At 42.3% G+C, this 15,386-nt stretch overlaps 1 protein-coding gene across 2 annotated transcripts in view; it reads right to left on the bottom strand.

Annotated features, from left to right (window-relative positions):
* Nucleotides 1–14,742, bottom strand: part of CCPG1 (cell cycle progression 1) — a 65,975-nt gene extending 51,233 nt beyond the window's left edge. The window contains exon 1 of one of the 2 annotated variants that reach the window (XM_073303804.1): nucleotides 14,548–14,742. Coding sequence is in view for 1 of the 2 variants with exons in the window: in XM_073303799.1 (XP_073159900.1) it covers nucleotides 14,153–14,204 (52 nt within the window). In the remaining variant the exon portion in view is untranslated. Of the gene's footprint in view, nucleotides 1–14,152; nucleotides 14,285–14,547 lie in introns of those variants that run through there. The other variant, XM_073303799.1, reaches the window with a different exon arrangement.
* Between the last annotated feature and the right edge of the window lie 644 nt (nucleotides 14,743–15,386).

The raw sequence follows: 15,386 nt of genomic DNA, 5'->3' as shown, positions 1-15,386 counted from the left end.
TTGTGGAAATCCTCTGTCTTGCAATGTAGGAAGGCTGAGTTGGTGTCTCAATCCTGGTCTTCCACTCCTGAAACATGGGCTAAGAAAGCTGTGGTGACCACTTGTTCAAACATGGGTGTGGGAGGCAATGCCTTGTATAAATATACAGCAATCCCACCACCATAAATGGTCTCCAGTCTTCCTGGGCTAGAAGGACCGTAGCCACAAGGTGTAGCCCCTGTAAGGTGGAAATCTAAGAGTTCCAAAAGCTTAAAAAATGGGGGATGGGGAGAACCTTACAGCTTCCAAGAGAAGACTTACTGGAAATAAAACAATGTCACGATCTGACAGAAAATGGAGATCCCGATTCTTCTATCATCTAAGATCCAGATGTGCCTAGTTGTGGGAGGAATAGCCATCATAGCTAATGTTTACCCATTGTCCTGGCCATGCAGAAAGACAGGCAAGATGTAAAGTATGTTTTACTTAGGCTGCAATGTTAACAACTCATCTGGGAACTATCTAACAATAAATTACAGTACAGGTTATCGCTCCTTTCTTAATTGCTTCCACCTGTTTGAAGAATGCAGTCAGCCTACCCACACTCCAAACCTGGTCCCATCCCATTACCAGAACCCTGACCACCCTTCCCCATATGACGGTTAAGGGGACTAGGGAAAAAGGGTTTTCTCCTAGCTGTACCACAAATTAGGAGCCCCAACCTCCACTCCTCAGCTTATTTAGAGGATGCCTTCCCACTCCAGTCTATCAGGAAACCATGCCACCTATGGAATGAATAACTGCTCATGACACGTGTGCTGATCCCAGTGAAGGAGGGCTCTGTTTGGAGCAACACGTGTACATAGATCCCACCTTCCCCGGGTTCAAGCGGCCGCCGGGAGCCTTTTCCAGTCAGCCCTCAGCTCAGGTGATATCACCCTGTCTCTCCACCCTCAGGGATAGGGGACCCTTAAAGGGGCCATGACCGCTTTCTTCCCGCTGACCAAAGTCTCCCCCATCATTCAAGAGTGCAGAGAGCGCATTAGAACACTAAGAAAAAGCTGCTATCAAGCATGCATAATAAAAACACTTTACATGTTAATCTGTCATACTAACATCCGCTCAAAGCAGCAAAAGAGCTACCCAGGGGTTGTGCAAACCCAGTAGCACTGTGATCAGATGTACAGGGTCAAAGCACCACTCAGCTTTGGCCCAGCTGCCCCTCTGTCATGATCCAGGGGCAGCCAGGCCAAACATGAGTGGCACTGTGACCCTTTGTGCCAAGTTGCAACGCCCCGAGTAGAGAGCTGGGTCCAGCCCCATAGGATAGGAACCACTGCGATGGGCTCACTCTCCAACTCCCCCACCCAAAGCCTCCCTTCAGTGGTAATTTTTTTGGAGCGGGGAAGCACAGTTTCAGATTTTGCCCTGGGCACCCAAACACCTCTGTGTGGGAAGGAAGAGCTGATCTCTCCGTATCTTGGGATTCTCTCCAAGTTCTCCCACTGCCCCCCCAGCTGCTGAGAACAGCAATGTGAGCAGCTCTGTGAGCTCTCCGTGCTGAGGAATGGCAAAGCAGCACAGCAGTCTGTCCCCCTCCCTCTACAGCAGCAGTCTGCCTGCTGCTGCGTTCCTAGTGCAGGGCAGAACAGGAGCATGCCAGTGCTTCCCTCTTTGTTTGTTTACCAAACAGAACAGTACACGGATACTTCCCAGAGCTTTGAAAGGGGAGGGGTGCATGCCTGCAGGGCAGCAGAGATCAAAACACTTTTGAGCAGAGCAATCAGCACAGGCATTGCAGGATATTGGCAGAACCCAGTTCCCTCGACAAAACAATCAGCAGTGTCTACACTGGCTCTTTGTCGACAATAAAGGGAGAAGAAAAGACAAAAGTCTCTTGTAGGGGTGAGCAGTTTTTTTGTGACAAAAGTCCCATTGTAGTGTGTATGCTCTTGCTGTTTTGTCACCAAAAGGTAGTTTTGGGCAACAAAACTTTGCAGTGTAGACAAGCCCTCAGTCTCCAAAAACCATTAAACATTTGATTTCCCTGCTGGGACTGCCAACAATGGTTCCAATAACCAACTGTGAATAGATACCCAACAATTTCAAAGCAAACTGAAACAACTCATTTCATACAGACCAAAAGAGCCACACACTAACTATTCTGCCACTATTTGTTTTCCTCGGTTAGATTGCAAGTGGTAACAAGCAAAAAGCCAGAGATCCCTTTTTTAATCAAACGACTTTGCCAGTATCACAGTTAACTATGTCTTCTAAATCTAACTTCAAAGTAGCAAACTTTTTAAATACCATAAATTGGTCAAATCCTTTTTTATATTATTCTCAAACTAAACTAAAATAATGTAGATTGCTAAATGAACAGATTCTGCAAACTATGCATATTTACAATGATTGTCAAAACTAGTAAAATATTATAGCAATTAAAAAAAAGATATCTAAAAGAACAAAAATCTTTACACAGGAATAGTGTAAGAATGCAATCAGATGTACATACTGAAACCCTACACAATAAATCATTTAAATATTCATCAAATTAAAACTAAAACATATCCACAACACACAAACACCAAGCTACTTATACCACTGCAATATAAACTGCTTTATCAACAGAAGCGACTGAATGCACATTACTGCAAGAACAAGTTTAACAAAAATATCCAGAAACCATATGTAAATCTGAGGTCATAGATAATATACTTAAACTTGACACAAGTTCTGCGAATATTAAAAAAAGAGAAAGACAAAAACAGGAAGTTAGCACAGGAAGAACTGCTAGTCTTCTCTCCCTGATGTATGCCTCAGGTCACATTAACATATTAAAGGAAGGTTTCAGAGTAACAGCCGTGTTAGTCTGTATTCGCAAAAAGAAAAGGAGTACTTGTGGCACCTTAGAGACTAACCAATTTATTTGAGCATGAGCTTTCGTGAGCTAAGTTAAGTAAACAATTTGAAGTTGTGTTCCAATAGATGTAATAAAGGAAGTAAATGCAGTTCAAATTGTGGCCCTGGGTAATCAACTGTACTAGTATATTTGCTACTAATAAAAAAAATGGATCAAGTTACAACCTTACACTATTGCTGTTTCCAAAATACAGCAACACTTTCCACTTACTGGTTTCAGAGTAGCAGCCGTGTTAGTCTGTATTCGCAAAAAGAAAAGGAGTACTTGTGGCACCTTAGAGACTAACAAGTTTATCTGAGTACAAGCTTTTGTGAGCTACAGCTCACTTCATCGGACGCATTCAGTGGAAAATACAGTGGCGAGATTTATATACAGAGAGAATATGAAACAATGGATGTTACCATACACACTGTAACGAGAGTGATCACTTACGGTGAGCTATTACCAGCAGGAGAGCGAGGGAGAGGGGGATGGCGGGGGGGTGAGGTGGGGTGGGGGGACCTTTTGTAGTGATAATCAAGGTGGGCCATTTCCAGCAGTTGACAAGAACATCTGAGGAACGGTGGCGGGGGGGAGTGGGGGAATAAACATGGGGAAATAGTTTTACTTTGTGTAATGACCCATCCACTCCCAGTTTCTATTCAAGCCTAAGTTAATTGTATATAGTTTGCAAATTAATTCCAATTCCGCAGTCTCTCCTTGAACTCTGTTTTTGAAGGTTTTTTTGTTGAAGAATTGCCACTTTTAGGTCTGTAATCGAGTGACCAAAGAGTTTGAAGTGTTCTCCAACTGGTTTTTGAATGTCATAATTCTTGATGTCTGATTTGTGTCCATTTATTCTTTTATGTAGAGACTGTCCAGTTTGACCAATGTACATGGCAGAGGGGCATTGCTGGCACATGATGGCATATATCACATTGGTAGATGTGCCGGTGAACGAGCCTCTGATAGTGTGGCTGATGTGATTAGGCCCTATGATGGTACCCCTGAATAGATATGTGGACACAGTTGGCAACGGGCTTTGTTGCAAAGACAGGTTCCTGGGCTAGTGGTTCTGTTGTGTAGTGTGTGGTTGCTCGTGAGTATTAGCTTCAGGTTGGGGGGCTGTCTGTAAGCAAGGACTGGCCTGTCTTCCAAGAACTGTGAGAGTGATGGGCTGTCCTTCAGGATAGGTTGTAGATCCTTGATGATGCACTGGAGAGGTTTTAGTTGGGGGCTGAAGGTGATGGCTAGTGGCGTTCTGTTATTTTCTTTGTTGGGCCTGTCCTGTAGTAGGTGACTTCTGGGTACTCTTCTGGCTCTGTCAATCTGTTTCTTCACTTCAGCAGGTGGCTATTGTAGTTGTAAGAATGCTTGATAGAGATCTTGTAGGTGTTTGTCTCTGTCTGAGGGGTTGGTATAGGGTGGTGTTTAGGTGACCATTGCTTATTAGCACCATAGTGTCCAGGAAGTGGATCTCTTGTGTGGACTGGTCCAGGCTGAGGTGGATGGTAGGATGGAAACTGTTGAAATCATGGTGGAATTCCTCAAGGGCTTCTTTTCCATGGGTCCAGATGATGAAGTTGTCATCAGTATAGCGCAAGTAGAGTAGGGGCATTAGGGGACGAGAGCTGAGGAAGCGTTGTTCTAAGTCAGCCATAAAAATGTTGGCATACTGTGGGGCCATACGGGTACCCATAGCTGTGCCGCTGATTTGAAGGTATACATTGTCCCCAAATGTGAAATACTTATGGGTGAGGACAAAGTCACAAAGTTCAGCCACCAGGTTTGCTATGACATTATCGGGATACTGTTCCTGACGGCTTGTAGTCCATCTTTGTGTGGAAGGTTGGTGTAGAGGGCTTCTACATCTATAGTGGCCAGCACGGTGTTTTCAGGAAGATCATCGATGGATTGTAGTTTCCTCAGGAAGTCGGTGGTGTCTCGAAGATAGCTGGGAGTGCTGGTAGCGTAGGGCCTGAGGAGGGAGTCTTGGATAGCCAGACAATCCTGCTGTCAGGGGGCCAATGCCTGAGATGATGGGATGTCCAGGATGTCCAGGATTTCCAGGTTTATGGATCTTGGGTAGCAGATAGAATACCCCAGGTCGGGGTTCCAGGGGTGTATCTGTGCGGATTTGTTCTTGTGCTTTTTCAGGGAGTTTCTTGAGCAAACGGTGTAGTTTCTTTTGGTAACCCTCCGTGGGATCAGAGGGTAATGGCTTGTAGAAAGTGGTGTTGGAGAGCTGCCTAGCAGCCTCTTGTTCATATTCCGACCTATTCATGATGACGACAGCACCTTCTTTGTCAGCCTTTTTGATTATGGTGTCAGAGTTGTTTCTGAGGCTGTGGATGGCATTGTGTTCTGCACAGCTGAAGTTATGGGGCAAGTGATGCTGCTTTTCCATAATTTCAGGCCGTGCACGTCGGCAGAAGCACTCTATGTAGAAGTCTAGTCTGTTGTTTCGACCTTCAGGAGGCGTCCAGAATCCTTCTTTTTGTAGTCTTGGTAGGAAGGTCTCTGTGGGTTATTATGTTGTTCAGAGGTGTGTTGGAAATATTCCTTGAGTCGGAGACGTCAAAAATAGGATTCTAGGTCACCACAGAACTGTAGTGTATCATGTTCGTGGGAGTGGAGGGGCAGGAGAGGCCCCGAGATAGGACAGATTCTTCTGCTGGGCTAAGAGTATAGTTGGATATATTAACAATATAGCTGGGTGGGTTAAGGGAACCATTGTTGTGGCACCTTGTGGCATGTAATAGTTTAGATAGTTTAGTGTCCTTTTTCTTTTGTAGAGAAGCAAAGTATGTGTTGTAAATCGTTTGTCTAGTATTTGTAAAGTCCAGCCATGATGAAGTTAGTGTGGAAGGTTGTTCTTTCATGAGAGTATCCAGTTTTGAGAACTCATTCTTAATCTTTCCCTGTTTGCTGTAGAGGATGTTAATCAGGTGGTTCTGCAGTTTCTTTGAGAGCGTGTGGCACAAGCTGTCAGCATAGTGTGTGTGGTATGTAGATTGTAATAGATTTTTTACCTTCAGTCCTTTTGGTATGATGTCCATCTGTTTGCATTTGGAAAGGAAGATGTCTGTCTGTCTGTATCTGTACGAGTTTTATACAATTAACTTAGGCTTGAATAAAGACTGGGAGTGGATGGGTCATTACACAAAGTAAAACTATCCCTCCCCCACCCCTCATCGTTCCTCAGACGTTCTTGTCAACTGCTGGAAATGGCCCACCTTGATTATCACTACAAAAGGTTCCCCCCCCCCGCCCCTCTCCTGCTCTCCTGCTGGTAATAGCTCACCTTAAGTGATCACTCTCATTACAGTGTGCATGGTAACACCCATTGTTTCATGTTCTCTGTGTATATAAATCTCCCCACTGTATTTTCCTCTGAATGCATCCGATGAAGTGAGCTGTAGCTCACAAAAGCTTATGCTCAAATAAATTTGTTAGTCTCCAGGGTGCCACAAGTACTCTTTTTCTTTTTTCACTTACTGTTGAAGGTATTCAGCAAATGGATACTTTTGCATGCTACATAAATGTGCATCATGTTAAAAAATAAAAACCCCCAATAATGCATTTAGAAGACTACTAAGATTTTTAAAATCATTCTATTAAGAGCTCTACTTATTTATATTATTCAGCATGCAAAAGTATGCATGTGTCCAGTACTCAACTCTCTGTGTGTGTATATATTGCATGTTCAGGTGTATTACAGGTAGCAACACCTACAATTAAAGTTACCCAACATTTATAACTATAAGACCCTGTTTTCAATGGTTTGTAACTTTGCCAAACTTTAACCATAAGAACTAACATTTCTATGCCAAGTGTCTGCCTCTCACTGAATTTTTGGGAAAATTTCAGCAAAAACAGGTCAGCCCTGGCTCGGGCCAAGGTTAGGGACAATTACATTGTTTTGACCACGTTAAATTCTTACAGACGTTTTGTAATGAAGCTCTAGGGTCTCCATGTTTCGTAATAAGGTCTTGAAATTTGTATGTGACCGCCTGTCTGTCCAGTGTACATCTGTTTTATTTTATTTCTTTTTTTCTAGTGATTTTGTGGAGAGGAAATATAAGTGAACTCTTACCCTTTAAGAGAAGTCCTTGTCTGAGTAAAAAAGAAGACATTAGCAGAAGATGCTGATAAAGGATGAACTGAGCATATCCAAGGTCTACTTGAGGGGTGGGGGGGAAGAAAGAGGAAGAGAGTTCTAACATATGGTTTGTGCATTATTTTTCCCCATTCTTACCCTGTTGTTTTGTTAAAATAAACAAACTGCAATTTTTTCAGGGAGTGCATGTATTTTTATGATGAAAGCTCTGGGATTGGGTAACCCTGTATCACAAGCCATAACCCTGTCTGAGACATTATAATCATCACCACAGCAACCAATCGTGATGTCAAAGGATTAGGACTTCAAGTGAGGTACAAGTGACCAAGGAAGCAGAACAAAACAAGGAATAAAAGCTCCTGTTTTCATGTAAAAAGAGTAAATAGATTGGGAAAGGGAAATACAGACTATATAGGAAAATAATTATGTAGTAAGGTAAGATGAGTTCAATCAAACTGTGTGCTAGTTGTAGTCGGTCTGTGTCTCAAGCCATATTAGAATCTAGCTTAAATGGTGGTGTATGTTTTTGGTTTACCACACCCCGACATAGGCGCTGACTTCCCCTCTTTCCCATGGGTGTTTGACCCCCACTCTGCCCCCGGCCCCGCCCCCAATCTACCCATTCCATGAGGCCCCGCCCCCACTCACCCCTTCTCCGCCCCCATTTCAACCCCTTCCCCAAAGTCCCCACCCCAACTCTGCCTCCTCCCTGCCCCTATTCCAACTCCTTCCCCAAATCCCCACTCCGGCCCCACCTCTTCCCCATCTCCTCCCCTGAGCGCGCCACATTTCCGCTCCTCCTCCTCCCTCCCGGAGTGTGCTAAGGCTGCCAAACAGCTGTTTGGCGGCAGCTGGGTGGGAAACGCTTGGGAAGTAGGCAGAGCAGTGGGGACGCAGCGCACTCAGGGGTGGGGGAGGAGAAGGAAGAGATGGGCTGGGGGGTGACGGGAGCTTGGTTCCTGGTGGGTGCAGAGCATGGAGTCGGCGCCTATGCACCCCCATACTAGTGCCAATTTAAGAGGAGTTATCCTGGCAAGAAGTCATATATATTCTGTTTCTATCAAAGGAAGCAGAATGAGGAAATCAATAAAAAAATTCTGTACTTTCTACATGTATTTTAAGGAAACTAACGCACTTAGCTTGAAACATTTCTCCAACACGTATTAGCCTAAGTTTTAAACTTTGTTACCCATCCTACACACAATGTAAGAAAAAAATGTGTTTTACAAATTAGTTATCTAGCATGATTTGAAACACTCCATTAGCATCTGATGTATACACAGTGTGTAACACCTACAATATTGTGTTATGGGTGTTGTAATCTGGAGTGGGAATCTAGGTTATGACTGGAACAGAGAACACAATCTTAAAGGTGTTAAATTGTGTCTACATCAGGTGTTAATGGGAGAGTTTCAAATCATGTTCACTAACTAATTAATAAAAAAAGCACCTCCTTTCATCATTTAGATAGTAAAGGAGGACAGTGGGAGTAGAGTTAAGGCTGTTTGGTTCCCCCTAAATTGTGCATTTCCATACCATGTAATGTTTGTTGCAAGTTATAACTTTACTGTTAAATTTCCAAGCTAAGTACGTGGCTTGAGAAAACTATTACTTAAAGAGAAAGAAAACATTATGAACCTAATAGAAGCTAAATATAACCATAACTCCTTAATGTTTTCTGTCCTGGAATTATTGTCTCTAAATAGAATTGTTGTTCCTTTGCCAATAATCTCATTTAAAGTAATGTTACCAACTGTCTCTAAATAGAATTGTTGTTCCTTTGCCAATAATCTCATTTAAAGTAAAGTAAAAACAACATTATTCTTCCTTACCAACTTCATTTAAAGTAGATCTTTAATATATTTCTAAATAGTATGACCCACCTCACCCTTCAGATGCTAGCCCCAGCCAAAAGGTAGTGGAGAATAGATTGCTCTTTAATACAGCGTTTTAAAATAAAATTGCTAATAACTTCACATTATTTTAAAATATTTCAAGTACCACTTGCATATGTACAACTTTATTTATTTGCAAATAAACTTTATATTGCTAATCCATGCACGGATAAAATATGACCTCATCTGAGTTGATGGACACTATTCAGAAATCTGTATTAAAAATGATAATTCCACTAACTTTAAAAACAGAAGCATGATTTTAGCTTTTCTAGTACTTGAGTTAGAAAACCAACATAGACACTGAGAATTTGGATTAAGATACCTCTCAGAATTTTAGGGTACAAGCAGACTGCTGATACGAATGTAAACTCAGATGAAAGAAAAGTTGGAAATGAAAAAGATACTGTTTAAAGTACTTATTTTATTATTTTAGACCAAGAAGCAAATGAGGGGAATGAAAACATGAAAAGAAGTATATGTGGGTAGAAAATGGTAATGTAGTTTAAGTTCTTTCATCTGCTATATAGTACAGTTCAACCTTTTCTGAAAGATAGCACTTAGGACTCAGTTTCTAAACTGACCGAAAAAATAACATTAAAACTGGACACTAGTTAGATGAGTAAGAAGATCTAGTCTTGAGAACTAGGATAAAGAACAGAGCATCTCATGTTCAAAGTTGGCCTGAAAAAAGTTGTTGTCATGAGAAAAGTGTGTAAGGGAGTGGTTTGTTTCAAAGCAATTGCTGACTAGCTGTAGTTAAGTGGGAGCAGGATTAAGGAGTTTTAAAACTTGTCCAAACTTTCATAGTCCGTTTAGCCTGGGTCTTTCGCTTAGACAGAGGCCTGCTCAGCTTGGGACTAAAACTGGCCTTGGAGCCTGGATAGGAAAAGAGCTGCTCAGAACATAAAGTTTGTTCTAGCCCTGAAAGACTGTTCAGCCTGGGGCTCTGGTTTAGGAAGAGGCTAGCTCCACCTATCTGACATATTCAAGCCTATCAGCGCCAAAGAATAGGATTAAGAAGTCTTCCTTCGGACTAGACCAAATAAAATTCACTTGAGCAATAATTTAAAGCTTTCTAAAAAATTCTTAAATGAAAGGTTACAAATTTTAATTGTAATGCCTACATTACATAAAATAATCCATTTCCTTCTCAAATAGTCATCAGACCTACATGCCAAGCTGTCAGGGAAAGGAGGAGGAGAGAATAGTGTTACAGCTACAATGTGGTTAGACTTCTGAAAATATCTCATTTTCTGAAATATTATTTATGTAGTGCCCAAAGTATGCTATGTATCAGGTCTTAAATCATCTGTATGAAATATCACTTCTTTCAATTACAAAAAATCCTCAAAAGATCTGCACACAATGTGCTTCAGAAGACTCCAGAAAAGAGCCATATGTTATACACTACACTGCATTCAACTTTATATTTTATGTTTTTCTTGCATTTCCCATGCAAAAGTTAGATGTTTTCTTATGTTTTTAAAAATTGGACAAAAATGTATTCAGCAAAATTATGAATGATTAGGGTTGCACTGCCTCTTGCAATCAAGTTTCTATAGTAAAATTTACATATATTATCTTTGATTCAAAGTTTCACTATCAAGGAATTGTGTGCTAAATCATTCCCCATATCATGGCAAAGCAGCAAGGAAATACATGTGTTTGACTTCACAGATTTTCCAGGAAACTGACACTTTGTGTAGGACATTTTTTGAAGGGAGAGGGGAGCTTCCCTACACTCACACCAAATTCTGTGTGGATTCCAGAGAGCCAGTTTTATGGAGGAGTTACAGGACCAACTGAACGTACTACATTTTATAGCAATTTATTTGCTCTCTATTTTAAATGTGCCCTTCTAGATTACAGATAAGAGGCATAAAGCTATTAATCACATTTTAGAACGTGAGAAGCAAGGCCACTGTGTTCTTGTTTACAGTATTTGCTAATTTTTTTTTTCAAAAAAAGTATTAACTTCCATAAATACAGCCTAATGCTAAGTAGCTCATATAAATAATCTAGTGCAGTTTTATTATCATCATCCATGAAATACCTGCTCAAAGAGATCTTTTAAAGGTATTAATGTACAAAACCAGAGAGACTGGAGAAGTTCAACACCCAGCTGTCCAGCCATTACCATTCACGACCTGTTTGATACTAAAAGACTTAAAGCAGGAGTTCTCAAACTGGGGGTTGGGACCCCTCAGAGGATGCCAAAGTTATTACATGGGGGGTTGCAAGCTGTCAGCCTCCACGCCAAACCCCGCTTTGCCTCCAGCATTTATAATGGTGTTAAATATATAAGAAAGCGGTTTTAATTTGTAATAAGGGTCACACTCAGAGGCTTGCCATATGAAAGGGGTCACCAGTACAAAAGTTTGAGAACCACTGACTTAAAGGGACACAGTCAACTTGAAATCTAGTAAATTTAAAAAAAAAAAAAAATTAAAAGCAGTTTAAGTTTCTATAGCTGCTGACCCTCCCAGTCCTCCTGTGGTTTCAAAATTACATTTTCTTATTTTAAAAATTGTGTATTTCCCCTCCAGTAAAAGACTCATGTGAACAGGGGAAAGACTGAAGAAGACTATACACCAATTGCTACAAAATGCACAAAGTACACAGACTGAAAAATCTTTTTTTTTTTAATTTTGGTTATTTTACAGTAATCTGAGGTGTTATAACAATAGATAAATTTCAGTGTTATTTTTAAGATGACATCCCTATAATAACAGAAACAGAAATAACGCGGTATGTTTTACCAATACTATATTACAAACTTCTAAGAAAGCTGTCCAAGTCTTTCATTCAGCTATTACTACTACTGTTATTTGACATTTATATTATGATACTATCTAGAGACCTCAACTAGGTTGGTACTCCACTGTGATAGGCAGTGAAGGAAACATATTAAACAACAGTTCCTGCCTGAAAGAGCTTACAATTTAGTGAGCTTTGGAGAATCTCCCCTATAGCCCTATAAAATCAACTGGCATCTTCTTACCGACTTCAATGGGCTTTGGATCAGACCCCAATATCCAAGGTATCAACAGTGAAACTACTGTAATTTTACTCTTGTTTGTAAAACCAACTACTTTAAAATATGTAGCTTCTTATGATGAAAATATAACTAAAATACACAGGGCATAATCTTGAAAAAATTGGACGGAAGATTTTTTTTGAAAATTATTATTTATATTAGCAGCCAGTCTACAAACTGAGGTTATCTAGAAATGTAATCTATTGTAATGGTTTTCCAAACCTTTCACAGTAATGACAAAGCTATCATTTTCCTTCTGTCTTTTTACTATTTTGTTGGCAGTAATTAAGTAGAAATTAGTTTGTCTACTTCCAGAGTCTTGGTTCTTCTGTCTTGAAAGAATGTGCTTAAAAATATTCTGCTCCATCCCCCATAGCAGAAGTTATGATGCAATTGGCTGCATTCTCCACAACTGCACAGTTGTGTGGGGAACTCCACAGGAGTCAGTGCCATTTGAGGTAATTATAGGGTGCACATGAGATAAAGCTCCTGTAATGGCATGAAATCTAACACAGGATTAAAAGAAATGGGTATGTGCATGTAGAGATATGAAGGAAAAGGAAAACTGAGTGAAAGAAATAACATTCTTCTAGTTTTAATCTTAGAGTATTTAGATACAAGTAAAAGGAAATTCATTTTATTCAATATATAAATATTATTTTCTTAATTTGACAGTGTCTTGACTGCTGTAACCAAATTTGACAGTCTCTTTTTAAAACAGTTTATTCACATCACTGTATACAATGTGCAGCTCCCATTAAAGTGAAATAAATATTCAGGGTGCAAAATAAAGATTTTTGATAACTATTGGTTTCTGTCTCTTACTGGTAATACAACAGAAATGTAAAATACTATATGTCCAATTCACCAAAATTTGAGTGTTGGAATAAAACCGATATCCAACGTAAAACAGCATAATAATAATTCCATTCTACGTATAACTGCAAAGTTCTTCCATCTTGAAACAAGACCTGTCAGACCAGAAAGACCTGAATGAATGTTAACAAAGAAGAATGACTAAATAGTGAAAAGTAATTATTTTTAGCTAATTATATTCCACTTTTAGCTAGGGAAACTAAGGATTCTGTTTTACAGGAATATCCTATTTCTGATGTACAAAAAAAAGTCTCAGAATAAATAATTAAGGTAAATATGCTATTGCAGGATCTTCATGCAAATTTATATTACTTCTACTAAGCAGTCTTCAATTATAATAGCAATTATTTTCTGCTTCCTCAGATCAACATATTTCTATGAAAAGATTTCTGACAACTCACAATTCTGTAATGCTAATTTACTTACTGTACCGTGATACTAGTGTTGTTTGAATTCCCAGGGCATGATGTGAACACATTGTTCTGTCTGTGCACCTGCACTGCTTTACTAAAAACAATCTCTATATTTGGTTTTGTGCTCTACTAATATATTATTGTTTTTTCTCTCATAAGTATGACGTTTTGGCTACAGATAAAGTAGCATGGTTCCAAAACAACTTACTTAACATTCAGCAGTGTAAACTATCACATCATTTATGAAATCTAATACATTTCATTGGTCACAAGCCTGTATGGAGATGATGAAACAGATGGAAGTTGGGAAATCATAATGCATAATATTCAAGATCTAAGAGCCAATTTCTCATTTGACTGAACTACATAAGATATATTAAAGTAATAAAACAGTGTCGCCTTTTACTGACCAATATAGTGAGCAATTCAAGATCCTCTTGCACTCAGCCGTAAATCACAGAATATCAGGGTTGGAAGGGATCTCAGGAGGTCATCTAGTCCAACCCCCTGCTCAAAGCAGGACCAATCCCCAACAAAATGCTACAAACACGTATATACCCATTCACCACGGGGGTGGGGGGCCTGCTATTCCATTTCTTATTTAAACGTTACCACGATGAAACAGGCTAAAGTAAAAGCAGCACTATTTGGCAGACATGGCAGAGGAAATTTGTTTTCCAGAAAGAGTGCCCAGCACCCACCACAGAGTAGTAAAACCATGGGATTCCCTCTGATGGCCCTGCCCTTTGCCAACAGCAGAGGTGCTTAGCTGTCTTCATCCTGAACCCCCCTTCCCAAAAGCTGACATTTACCCTTACAAAGCATAGCAAAGGGCAGCAAGAATAGTTACATAAGTGATCGTGTCATTACATGGGTATTGCCCAAACACGCGCTTCCCACGTACAGCACGGACGTTTAAATACTAACCCGCTGCCTCGAGCCACGCTGTCTGCTCCCGATTCTCAAACCCGGGCCGCATATCCTAACCCAGAGGCAGCCTGGGGCCCTTCTCGCTGACGCACAGAAACCAGCGCCCCGCCCGTTATCTGCTCCCCTGCCCGCAGCTCCCTCTCGAAAGGGCCCTTCCCCCGACAGCGGGCCCGAACGAGGAGAAGGGGGAGGCGGCTGGGGGTGCGCAGCGCTCTCCCGGGCAGGGAGCTCAGGGGCTGCCCCCCGAGGAGCGCTGTCACTAGGGAGCCAAGTGGGGAGCGGGTGGCGCAGTCGCACCATGGGCTGACGGACAAGCCGAGATGCGCTTCCCGAGCGAAAAGAGGAAGGAAGGAGTCGCCTGCCGCCCACCTCGACCGAGCGGCCCCTCGTACCTGAGTGATCGGGCCCGGCGCGGCGCCCCCCGCCGCAGCCAGCCAAGGACGTGGGACGGGGGCGCCACGGGCTCGCGCCGCTAGCTCCTGATGCCTTCACAAAACAACAAACAACCAGCAGCTGGGTAAGCGGCGCCTGCGCATTGCTACTGCGCCCCAGCACCCTGGCAAGTGTAGTCCGCTCGCTGCTCACTCACTGCGGGCCGAGCCCGAGGGGAACTACCGATCCCAGGCAGCAACGGGGCGGCGGCGCAGAGGTCAAAGGGCAACGAGGTTTGTCAACAAAGGAACCGTCAGCGGCTCCTTGAGGGGCTGGTGCTATGGCAACGCCGCACGCCCCCGACGCCTGAGCTTTGCGGAGCTGGGGCCACTGTCCAGAGCCGGCTGCAGCGCCTTGGACAGCAGCAGCAGCGGCGCCGGCGGCCAGGCTGAGGCGGACCGTGGTAAGCAGCGGCAGAGCGCGCGCGCCGGCCCGACCTGTCGCGGTGGGTAGTTGGCGCCTGTTAAGTCTCAGAACTTGAGAGGTGAGGTAAGGCCGCGGCCCCACTCCTGGCGCTGTAAACGATTGTCCGTCCGTGCCCGGCTCGCCGCAGCCGGAGGCACAGGCCGCATTTCTCAGCTGGAGGAGGCAGGAGAGGGTAAAGTCCGTGTCGTGTCCTGGCTGTTTCACCAAGTCCCGGCTGTGCTCCTGGGCGGCATTTTAAAGATGGGGAAGAAAGGGATAAAAATAACCCTGTTACCTAAAGCAGGCATGTACAAAATCGGATCAGGAGACGAGACATTCCCATGCACTTACTTTTAGTGCCAGTCAGCGGGCACGGATATTAAACAGCCAATGC

This window comes from Lepidochelys kempii, chromosome 10, assembly GCF_965140265.1.
Source record: "Lepidochelys kempii isolate rLepKem1 chromosome 10, rLepKem1.hap2, whole genome shotgun sequence".
NCBI classification, from domain to species: Eukaryota; Metazoa; Chordata; order Testudines; family Cheloniidae; genus Lepidochelys; species Lepidochelys kempii.
The sequence above is the reverse complement of the archived record's forward strand: the minus strand, read 5'-3'. Positions and strand labels throughout refer to the sequence as shown.